This window comes from Poecile atricapillus, unplaced genomic scaffold, assembly GCF_030490865.1.
Source record: "Poecile atricapillus isolate bPoeAtr1 unplaced genomic scaffold, bPoeAtr1.hap1 scaffold_278, whole genome shotgun sequence".
NCBI lineage: Eukaryota > Metazoa > Chordata > Aves > Passeriformes > Paridae > Poecile > Poecile atricapillus.
The window spans coordinates 30,703-43,339 of record NW_026709080.1 but is presented as its reverse complement, the minus strand read 5'-3'; the positions used below and the strand labels follow the sequence as shown (position 1 = coordinate 43,339).

The following is a 12,637-nucleotide window of genomic DNA, read 5'->3' as shown; positions in this document are numbered from 1 at the left end:
TCCCAAAAACACCCCCTCCCCAAAAACCCTCCCAAAAACACCCTCCCCAAAACACCCCTCCCAAAAACACCCCCTACCCAAAAAACACCCCCTACCCAAAAAACACCCCCTCCCCAAAAAACACCCCCTCCCCAAAAAACACCCCCTCCCCAAAAAACACCCCCTCCCCAAAAAACACCCCCTCCCCAAAAAACACCCCTCCCCAAAAAACACCCCTCCCCAAAAAACACCCCTCCCCAAAAAACACCCCCTCCCCAAAAAACACCCCTCCCCAAAAAACACCCCTCCCCAAAAAACACCCCCTCCCCAAACCAACACCCCTACCCAAAAAACACCCCCTCCCCAAAAAACACCCCCTACCCCAAAAAACACCCCCTCCCCAAAAAACACCCCCTACCCAAAAAACACCCCCTCCCCAAAAAACACCCCCTACCCAAAAAACACCCCCTACCCAAAAAACACCCCCTCCCAAAAAACACCCCTCCCCAAAAAACACCCCTGCCCAAAAACACCCCTCCCAAAAACACCCCCTACCCAAAAACACCCCCTCCCCAAAAACACCCCTCCCCAAAAACACCCTCCCAAAAACACCCCAACCAAAAAACACCCCTTACCCAAAAAACACCCTCCCCAAAAAACACCCCCTACCCAAAAAACACCCCCTCCCAAAAAACACCCCCTCCCCAAAAAACACCCCTCCCCAAAAAACACCCCCTCCCCAAAAAACACCCCCTCCCAAAAACACCCTCCCCAAAAAACACCCTCCCCAAAAAACACCCCCTCCCCAAAAAACACCCCCTCCCCAAAAAACACCCCCTCCCCAAAAACACCCCCTCCCCAAAAACACCCCTACCCAAAAAACACCCCCTCCCCAAAAAACACCCCCTACCCAAAAAACACCCTCCCCAAAAAACACCCTCCCCAAAAACACCCCCTACCCAAAAAACACCCCCTACCCAAAAAACACCCCCTCCCCAAAAAACACCCTCCCCAAAAAACACCTTCCCAAAAAACACCCCCTACCCAAAAAACACCCCCTACCCAAAAAACACCCCCTCCCCAAAAAACACCCCCTCCCCAAAAAACACCCCCTACCCAAAAAACACCCTCCCCAAAAAACACCCCCTCCCCAAAAAACACCCCCTCCCCAAAAAACACCCCCTCCCCAAAAAACACCCCCTCCCCAAAAAACACCCCCTCCCCAAAAAACACCCCCTACCCAAAAAACACCCCCTCCCCAAAAAACACCCCCTCCACAAAAAACACCCCTCCCCAAAAAACACCCCCTACCCAAAAAACACCCCCTCCCAAAAAACACCCTCCCCAAAAAACACCCCCTACCCAAAAAACACCCCCTCCCCAAAAAACACCCCCTACCCAAAAAACACCCCTCCCCAAAAAACACCTCCCCAAAAAACACCCTCCCAAAAAACACCCCCTCCCCAAAAAACACCCCCTCCCCAAAAACACCCTCCCCAAAAAACACCCCCTACCCAAAAAACACCCCCACCCAAAAAACACCCTCCCCAAAAAACACCCCCTACCCAAAAAACACCCCCTGCCCAAAAAACACCCCCTACCCAAAAAACACCCCCTGCCCAAAAAACACCCCCTACCCAAAAAACACCCCCTCCCCAAAAAACACCCCCTCCCCAAAAAACACCCCCTCCCCAAAAAACACCCCCTCCCCAAAAAACACCCCCTACCCAAAAAACACCCCCTACCCAAAAAACACCCCCTTACCCAAAACACCCCCTCCCCAAAAAACACCCCCTCCCCAAAAAACACCCCCTCCCCAAAAAACACCCCCTACCCAAAAAACACCCCCTCCCCAAAAAACACCCCTACCCAAAAAACACCCCCTACCCAAAAAACACCCCCTTACCCAAAACACCCCCTCCCCAAAAACACCCCTACCCAAAAAACACCCCCTACCCAAAAAACACCCCCTACCCAAAAAACACCCCTACCCAAAAAACACCTCCCCAAATCTGGGACCCCCAAAATTCCCCCCCCCCAAAATCTGAGGTACCCAAAACCCCCCTCCCCAAAATCTGGGACCCCCAAATCCCCCCCCCCCCCCCCCAGGGAGGGGGAGGAAGGGGGTGAATGACCCTGGGGACCCCCAAAATCCCCCTCCCCAAAATCTGAGGTACTCAAAACCCCCCTCCCCAAATCTGGGACCCCCAAAATCCCCGGGGAGGGGGAGGAAGGGGCTGAATGACCCTGGGGACCCCCAAAATCCCCCAGGGAGGGGGAGGAAGGGGGGTGAATGACCCTGGGGACCCCCAAAACCCCCTCCCCAAAATCTGAGGTACTCAAAACCCCCCTCCCCAAATCTGGGACCCCCAAAATCCCCTCCCCCCCCAAAATCTGGGGTACCCAAATCCGCCCCCCCCCCAGGGAGGGGGAGGAAAGGGGGTGAATGACCCTGGTGGGACCCCCAAAACCCCCTCCCCAAAATCCAGGACCCCCAAAACCCCCTCCTCAAAATCTGGGGTACCCAAAACCCCCTCCCCAAATCTGGGACCCCCAAAACCCCCTCCTCAAAATCTGAGGTACTCAAAACCCCCCTCCCCAAATCTGGGACCCCCAAAACCCCCCGGGGAGGGGGAGGAAGGGGCTGAATGACCCTGGGGACCCCCAAAACCCCCCTCCCAAAACCCCCTCCCCAAAACCCCCTCCCCAAAACCCCCCGGGGAGGGGGAGGAAGGGGCTGAATGACCCTGGTGGGACCCCCAAAACCCCCTCCCCAAAACCCCACACCCTGGGGAGGGGGAGGAAGGGGCCGAATGACCCTGGGGGGACCCCCAAAACCCCCCGGGGACCCCCAAAACCCCCCAGGGAGGGGGAGGAAGGGGCTGAATGACCCCGGTGGGACCCCCAAACCCCCCAGGGACCCCAAATCCTGCATTTGGGATTTTGGGGCCCCCCCAAACCCGTTTCCCCCCCCCTTTTCCGCAGGTACAACACGGAGCAGTTCTCGCCCTACGCCGTCCCCTCCCCCCAGGGCTCCTACCAGCCCAGCCCCTCCCCCCAGAGCTACCACCAGGTGGCCCCGAGCCCCGTGGGCTACCAGAACACGCACTCGCCGGCCAGCTACCACCCCACCCCCTCCCCCATGGCCTACCAGGTACCCCCGAACTACAGCCACCCCCCTACAGCCCCTCCCAACACCCCAACACAGCCCGGGCTAGCAGGGAGCCCTCGGTGGCCACCGGCTGGGGGGGGGGTGGGAGGTGGCCCAGGGTTATCCAGGGGTCTGGGGGGGTTAAAAACGTGGCCAGGGGTGGGCAGGGCCAGGGTGGAGCAGCTCAGGAGTGTCCTTGGGACACTGAAAACCTTTTTGTGATCCCCAAATCCACAGCAGAGCCCCTTAAAATCCCCCTTGTGACCCTAAAAATCCCTTTGTGACCCTAAAAACTCCTTTGTGACCCTAAAAATCCCCTTATAACCCCCAAATCCAGGGCAGAGCACCTCAAAAACCCCCTTTGTGACCCTAAAAATCCCTTTGTGACACTAAAAACTCCTTTATAGCCCTAAAAATCCCCTTATAACCCCCAAATCCAGGGCAGAGCACCTCAAAAACCCCCTTTGTGACCCTAAAAACCCCTTTGTGACACTAAAAACCCCTTTGTGACCCTAAAAACCGCTTTGTGACCCCCAAATCCAGGGCAGAGCCATTCAAAAATCCCTTTGTGACCCTAAAAACCCCTTTGTGACCCTAAAAACTCCTTTATAGCCCTAAAAACTCCTTTGTGACCCCCAAATCCACAACAGAGCCCCTAAATCTCCTTCAGACCCCCCAATAACCCCCAATAACCCCCAATAACCCCCCAATAACCCCCAATAACCCCCCAATAACCCCCCAATAACCCCCAATAACCCCCAATAACCCCCAATAACACCCCCAGACCCCCAATAACCCCCCAATAACCCCCAATAACCCCCAATAACCCCCAATAACCCCCCAATAACCCCCCAATAACCCCAATAACCCCCCAATAACCCCCCAATAACCCCCAATAACCCCCCAATAACCCCCAATAACCCCCAATAACCCCCCAGACCCCCCAATAACCCCCAATAACCCCCAATAACCCCCAATAACCCCCCAATAACCCCCCAATAACCCCCCAATAACCCCCCAATAACCCCCAATAACGCTGTCCCTGTGTCCCCTGTGTCCCCCCAGGCCAGCCCCAGCCCCAGCCCGGTCGGGTACAGCCCCATGACCCCCGGAGCCCCCTCCCCAGGGGGGTACAACCCCCAATGACCCCCGAATAACCCCCCAATAACCCCCCAATAACCCCCCAGACCCCCCAATAACCCCCAATAACCCCCCAATAACCCCCCAATAACCCCCCAATAACCCCCAATAACCCCCCCAGACCCCAATAACCCCCCAATAACCCCCAATAACCCCCCAATAACCCCCAATAACCCCCCAATAACCCCCCAATAACCCCCAATAACCCCCAATAACCCCCCAATAACCCCCCAATAACCCCCAATAACCCCCAATAACCCCCAATAACCCCCCAATAACCCCCCAATAACCCCCAATAACCCCAATAACCCCCCAATAACCCCCAATAACCCCAATAACCCCCCAATAACCCCCAATAACCCCCAATAACCCCAATAACCCCCAATAACCCCCCAATAACCCCCAATAACCCCCCAATAACCCCCCAATAACCCCCCCAGACCCCAATAACCCCCCAATAACCCCCAATAACCCCCCAATAACCCCCCAATAACCCCCAATAACCCCCCAATAACCCCCAATAACCCCCAATAACCCCCCAATAACCCCCAATAACCCCCAATATCCCCCAATAACCCCCCAATAACCCCCCAGACCCCCCAATAACCCCCAATAACCCCCCAGACCCCCCAATAACCCCCCAATAACCCCCAATAACCCCCAATAACCCCCCAGACCCCCCAATAACCCCCAATAACCCCCCAATAACCCCCCAATAACCCCCCAATAACCCCCCAATAACCCCCAATAACCCCCCAATAACCCCCAATAACCCCCAATAACCCCCCAATAACCCCCAATAACCCCCATAACCCCAATAACCCCCCAGACCCCCCAATAACCCCCCAATAACCCCCCAATAACCCCCAATAACCCCCAATAACCCCCAATAACCCCCCAATAACCCCCCAATAACCCCCCAGACCCCCCAATAACCCCCAATAACCCCCAATAACCCCCAATAACCCCCCAATAACCCCCCAATAACCCCCAGACCCCCCAATAACCCCCAATAACCCCCAATAACCCCCAATAACCCCCCAATAACCCCCAATAACCCCCCAATAACCCCCCAATAACCCCCAATAACCCCCCAATAACCCCCCAATAACCCCCCAATAACCCCCAATAACCCCCCAGACCCCAATAACCCCCCAATAACCCCCAATAACCCCCCAATAACCCCCAATAACCCCCAATAACCCCCAATAACCCCCAATAACCCCCCAATAACCCCCAATAACACCCCAATAACCCCCAATAACCCCCCAATAACCCCCCAATAACCCCCCAATAACCCCCAATAACCCCCAATAACCCCCAATAACCCCCAATAACCCCCAATAACCCCCAATAACCCCCAATAACCCCCAATAACCCCCCAGACCCCCAATAACCCCCCAATAACCCCCAATAACCCCCAATAACCCCCAATAACCCCCAATAACCCCCCAATAACCCCCCAATAACCCCCAATAACCCCCAATAACCCCCAATAACCCCCAATAACCCCCCAATAACCCCCAATAACCCCCAATAACCCCCAATAACACCCCAATAACCCCCAATAACCCCCCAATAACACCCCCAGACCCCCCAATAACCCCCAATAACCCCCAATAACCCCCCAATAACCCCCCAATAACCCCCAATAACCCCCCAATAACCCCCAATAACCCCCCAGACCCCCCAATAACCCCCAATAACCCCCCCAGACCCCCCAATAACCCCCCAGACCCCCCATTATTTCTGCCCCCCCAGGCCAGCCCCAGCCCCAGCCCCGTGGGTTACAGCCCCATGACCCCCGGAGCCCCCTCCCCAGGGGGGTACAACCCCCAATAACCCCCCAATAACCCCCCCAGACCCCCCAATAACACCCCAATAACCCCCAATAACACCCCCAGACCCCCCAATAACCCCCAATAACCCCCCAATAACCCCCAATAACCCCCAATAACCCCCCAATAACCCCAATAACCCCCAATAACCCCAATAACCCCCCAATAACCCCCAATAACCCCCAATAACCCCCCAATAACCCCCAATAACCCCCAATAACCCCCAATAACCCCCAATAACCCCCCAATAACCCCCCAGACCCCCAATAACCCCCAATAACCCCCAATAACCCCCCCAGACCCCCCCAATAACCCCCAATAACCCCCAATAACCCCCCCAATAACACCCCCCAGACCCCCCAATAACCCCCAATAACCCCCCCAATAAACCCCCAATAACCCCCAATAACCCCCAATAACCCCCAATATACCCCCCAATAACCCCCCAGACCCCCCAATAACCCCCCCAGACCCCCCCAATAACGCTGTCCCTGTGTCCCCCCAGGCCAGCCCCAGCCCCGTGGGTTACAGCCCCATGACCCCTGGAGCCCCCTCCCCAGGGGGGTACAACCCCAATAACCCCCCCAGTAACACCCCAATAACACCCCCAGACCCCCCAATAACACCCCCAGACCCCCCAATAACCCCCCAGACCCCCCAATAATTATATTTCTGTCCCCCCCAGGCCAGCCCCAGCCCCAGGCCCCGTGGGTTACAGCCCCATGACCCCCGGAGCCCCCCTCCCCAGGGGGGTACAACCCCAATAACCCCCCAATAACCCCCCAGTAACACCCCAATAACACCCCCAGACCCCCCAATAACGCTGTTCCTGTCCCCCCAGGCCAGCCCCAGCCCCAGCCCGGTCGGGGTACAGCCCCATGACCCCCGGAGCCCCCCTCCCCAGGGGGGTACAACCCCCAATGACCCCCGAATAACCCCCCAATAACCCCCCAATAACCCCCCAGACCCCCCAATAACCCCCCCAATAACCCCCAATAACCCCCAATAACCCCCCAGACCCCCCAATAACCCCCAATAACCCCCCCAATAACCCCCCAATAACCCCCAGACCCCCCAATAACCCCCCAGACCCCCCCAATAACCCCCAATAACCCCCAATAACCCCCAATAACCCCCAATAACCCCCCAATAACCCCCAATAACCCCCAATAACCCCCCAGACCCCCCAATAACCCCCCAATAACCCCCCAATAACCCCCAAAACCCCCAATAACCCCCCAATAACCCCCCAATAACCCCCAATAACCCCCAATAACCCCCCAATAACCCCCAATAACCCCCCAATAACCCCCAATAACCCCCCAGACCCCCCAATAACCCCCAATACCCCCCAATAACCCCCAATAACACCCAATAACCCCTAATAACCCCCCCAATAACCCCCAATAACCCCCAATAACCCCCCAATAACCCCCAATAACCCCCCAATAACCCCAATAACCCCCCAATAACCCCCCAATAACCCCCAATAACCCCCAATAACCCCCCAATAACCCCCAATAACCCCCCAATAACCCCCCAATAACCCCCAATAACCCCCCAATAACCCCCAATAACCCCCCAATAACCCCCAATAACCCCCCAATAACACCCAATAACCCCCAATAACCCCCAATAACCCCCCAATAACCCCCAATAACCCCCCAATAACCCCCAATAACCCCCAATAACCCCAATAACCCCCCAATAACCCCCAATAACCCCCAATAACCCCCAATAACCCCCCAATAACCCCCAATAACCCCCCAATAACACCCAATAACCCCCAATAACCCCCCAATAACACCCCCAGACCCCCCAATAACCCCCCAGACCCCCCAATAACGCTGTTCCTGTCCCCCCCAGGCCAGCCCCCAGCCCCAGCCCCGTGGGGTACAGCCCCATGACCCCCGGAGCCCCCTCCCCAGGGGGGTACAACCCCACACCCCCGGCTCGGGGATCGAGCCCAGCGCTGGGGACTGGGTGACCACGGACATCCAGGTGAAGGTGAGGGACTCGTACCTGGACAGTGCAGCCGTGGGACAGACCGGGGTGATCCGCAGCGTCACGGTCAGAGCCCCAACATGGGGGGGAACGGGGGGAACAGGGGGTTTAGGGGGGTTTGGAGGGGTTTGGAGGGCTTCAGGGGGGTTTGGGAAGGGTTTGGAGGGGATTGGGGGGGGATTGGGGGGCTTGGGAGGGGGATTGGGGGGGGGATTGGGAGGGCTTTGGGGGGTTGGGAGAGATTTGGGAGGGGATTGGGGTAGAATTTGGGGGGCTTCAGGGGGGTTTGGGGGAGTTTGGGAGGGGATTGGGGTGGAATTTGGGGGCTTCAGGGGGTTTTGGGGGATTGGGGGGGTTTGGGAGGGGATTGGGGGGCTGTTGGGGGGGTTTGGAGGGTTTGGAGGGGATTGGGGGGGTTTTGGGGGGGCTTCAGGGTGGGCTCAGGGGGTTTGGGAGGGTTTGGGTGGGGTTGGGGGGGTTTGGGGGAGATTGGGGGGGGGTTGGAGGGGTTTGGGAGGTTGAGAGTGGTTTGGGAGGTTTTTTGGGGGGCTTGGAGGGGATTGGGAGGGGATTGGGGGGGTTTGGAGGGGTTTGGGGGGGTTTGGAGGGGTTTTAGGGGGGATTGGGGGGAATTTGGGGACTTGGGAGGAGATGGGAAGGGTTTTGGGGGGCTTGGGAGGGGTTTGGGGGCTTGGAGGGGATTGGGAAGGGGTTTGGGGGGGTTTTGGGGATATTTTGGGGTTTTGGGGGGGGTGTTTTGGGGGAGTTTTGGGGTTTTAGGGGGGTTTTGGAGGGGTTTGGGGGTGGTTTTGGGTGGGTTTTGGGGATATTTTTGGGGTTTTGGGTGGGTTTTGGGGGTGTTTTGGGAGGGTTTTTGGGGTTTTGGGGGGGTTTTGGGGGTTTTGGGGGTGTTTTGGGTGGGTTTTAGGGGGGTTTTGGGGGCTTTTGGGGTGGGTTTTGGGGATATTTTGGGGTTTTGGGTGGGTTTTGGGGGTTTTGGGGTTTTGGGGGTGTTTTGGGGGTGTTTTGGGGGTGTTTTGGGGATATTTTGGGGGTTTTGGGGGGGGTTTTGGAGGGGTTTTGGGGTGTTTTGGGGGTGTTTTGGGGGTGTTTTGTGGGGGGTTTTGGGGATATTTTGGGGTGTTTTGGGGGGTTTTGGGGGGTGTTTTGGGGGTTTTGGAGGGGTTTTTGGGGGTGTTTTGGGTGCCCCCCCCGAGGCTGAGCCCCCCCGGCCCCCCCAGGGCGGGATGTGCTCCGTGTACCTGAAGGACAGCGAGAAGGTGGTGAGCGTGTCCAGCGAACACCTGGAGCCCGTCACACCCACCAAGAGCAACAAGGTGAGACCCCAAACACACCTGGGGACCCCAAAATACACCTGGGGACCCCCCAAAATACACCTGAGACCCCAAAATACACCTGAGACCCACCTGGGACCCCCAAAATACACCTGGGGAACCCCAAAACACACCTGGAGCCCGTCACACCCACCAAGAGCAACAAGGTGAGACCCCAAACACACCTGGGGACCCCAAAATACACCTGGGGACCCCCCAAAATACACCTGAGACCCCAAAATACACCTGAGGACCCACCTGGGACCCCCAAAATACACCTGGGGAACCCCCAAAACACACCTGGAGCCCCGTCACACCCCACCAAGAGCAACAAGGTGAGACCCCAAACACACCTGGGAACCCCAAAACACACCTGGGGACCCCAAAATACACCTGAGACCCCCCAAAATACACCTGGGGACCCCAAAACACACCTGGGACCCCCCAAAATACACCTGGAGCCCGTCACACCCACCAAGAGCAACAAGGTGAGACCCCAAAATACACCTGGGACCCCAAAATACACCTGGGGAACCCAAAATACACCTGAGACCCCCCAAAATACACCTGGAGCCCGTCACACCCACCAAGAGCAACAAGGTGAGACCCCAAACACACCTGGGACCCCCAAAATACACCTGGGACCCACCTGGGACCCCCAAAATACACCTGGGGAACCCCCAAAATACACCTGGGGACCCCAAAACACACCTGGGGAACCCCAAAATGCACCTGAGACCCCCCCAAATACACCTGGAGCCCGTCACACCCACCAAGAGCAACAAGGTGAGACCCCAAACACACCTGGGACCCCAAAATACACCTGGGGACCCCAAAACACACCTGGGGACCCCAAAATACACCTGGGGAACCCCCAAAATACACCTGAGACCCCCCAAAATACACCTGGGACCCCCAAAATACACCTGGGGACCCCCAAATACACCTGGGGAACCCCAAAATACAGCTGGGACCCCAAAACACACCTGGGGAACCCCAAAATACACCTGAGACCCCCCAAATACACCTGAGACCCCCCAAAATACACCTGAGACCCCCAAAATACACCTGGGACCCCCAAAATACACCTGGGACCCCCCAAAATACACCTGGGGAACCCCAAAATACACCTGGGGACCCCAAAACACACCTGAGACCCCCCAAAATACACCTGAGACCCCCCAAAATACACCTGGGGAACCCCAAAATACACCTGGGGAACCCAAAATACACCTGAGACCCCCCAAAATACACCTGAGACCCCCCAAAACACACCTGGGACCACCCAGGACCCCCCCAAAACACACCTGGGACCCCCCCAGACCCCCCCAAAACACACCTGGGACCACCCAGGACCCCCCAAACCCCCCCAGACCCCTCTGGGACCCCCAGACCCCCCCTAGACCCCCCCCCCCAAACCCCTGTGGGACCCCCCCAGCCGCCCCCAGCCCCATTTCCCCCCCCAGAGCCGCCCCCAGCCCCCCCCAGCCGCCCCCAGCCCCATTTCCCCCCCCCAGAGCCGCCCCCAGACCCAGAGCCGCCCCCAGCCCCATTTCCCCCCCCAGACCCCCCCCAGCCGCCCCCAGCCCCATTTCCCCCCCAGAGCCGCCCCCAGCCCCATTTCCCCCCCCAGAGCCGCCCCCAGCCCCATTTCCCCCCCCAGACCCCCCCAGAGCCGCCCCCAGCCCCATTTCCCCCCCCCAGCCCCCCCAGAGCCGCCCCCAGCCCCATTTCCCCCCCCAGACCCCCCCAGAGCCGCCCCCAGCCCCATTTCCCCCCCCAGAGCCGCCCCCAGCCCCATTTCCCCCCCCAGACCCCCCCAGAGCCGCCCCCAGCCCCATTTCCCCCCCCAGAGCCGCCCCCAGCCCCATTTCCCCCTCCCAGAGCCGCCCCCAGACCCCCCCACAGCCGCCCCCAGCCCCATTTCCCCCCCCCAGAGCCGCCCCCAGCCCCATTTCCCCCCCCCAGAGCCGCCCCCAGCCCCATTTCCCCCCCCCAGACACCCCCAGACCCATTTCCCCCCCCTGCAGGTGAAGGTGATCCTGGGCGAGGACCGCGAGGCCACCGGGATCCTGCTGAGCATCGACGGCGAGGACGGGATCGTGCGGATGGACCTGGAGGAGCAGCTCAAGATCCTCAACCTGCGCTTCCTGGGGAAGCTGCTGGAGGCCTGAGACCCCTCCCCACCGAGACCCCCACCCAATTCCCACCCCTCCCCCCGGCTTTGGGTCCCCCCCACCCATTTCTGACCCTTTCACCCCCGGTTTTGTGTCCCCCTTTATCGGATTTTAGGGGTTCAATAAAGAATTTGGGGTGCAGAACCCCCCCCAGTCTCAGTTATTGGGGTGGGGGTGAGGAGAGAGACCCCTCCCCACCCAGACCCCCACCCAATTCCCACCCATCCCCTCGGCTTTGGGTCCCCCCCACCCAATTCCCACCCTTCCCCCCTGGTTTTGTGTCCCCCCTGCCTATTTTTGTTCTCCTGTTTATCAGATTTTAGGGGTTCAATAAAGAATTTGGGGTGCAGACCCCACCCCAGTCTCGGTTATTGGGGTGGGGGTGAGGGGAGACCCCTCCCCACCGAGACCCCCACCCAATTCCCACCCATCCCCCCGGGTCTGGGTCCCCCCCACCCAATTCTGACCCTTTCATCTGGTTTTGTGTCCCCATTTATCGGATTTTTGGGGTTCAATAAAAAATTTGGGGGTGCAGACCCCGCCCCAGTCTCGGTTATTGAGACCCCTCCCCATGGAGACCCCCACCCAATTCTGACCCTTCACCCCGGGTTTGGGTCCCCCCCCACCCATTTCTGACCCTTTCACCCCCATTTTTGTGTCCCCCTCACCCCGGTTTCCTTCCCCTGTTTATCGGATTTGAGGGGTCAAATAAAGAATTGGGGGTGCAGAACCCACCCCACTCTCGGTTATTGGGGTGGGGGTGAGGGGAGACCCCTCCCCACCCAGACCCCCACCCAATTCTGACCCTTCCCCCCATTTTTGTTCTCCTGTTTATCGGATTTGAGGGGTTCAATAAAGAATTTGGGGTGCAGACCCACCCCAGTCTCGGTTATTGAGACCCCTCCCCACAGAGACCCCCACCCAATTCTGACCCTTTCACCCGAGTTTGGGTCCCCCCCACCCATTTCTGACCCTTCCCCCCTGGTTTTGTCCCCCCTTTATCAGATTTTAGGG

At 58.4% G+C, this 12,637-nt stretch overlaps 1 protein-coding gene across 1 annotated transcript; it reads left to right on the top strand.

Moving 5' to 3' along the window:
- Positions 1-2,964: 2,964 nt before the first annotated feature.
- LOC131574383 (transcription elongation factor SPT5-like) lies at positions 2,965-11,721 on the top strand (the record flags this gene model as incomplete). The annotated part of the gene is made up of 5 exons (XM_058828831.1): positions 2,965-3,133; positions 4,196-4,267; positions 8,047-8,178; positions 9,354-9,449; positions 11,477-11,721. Coding segments are annotated over 5 exons (613 nt in total), but the record flags the coding sequence as incomplete, so codon positions are not given.
- Positions 11,722-12,637: the final 916 nt, after the last annotated feature.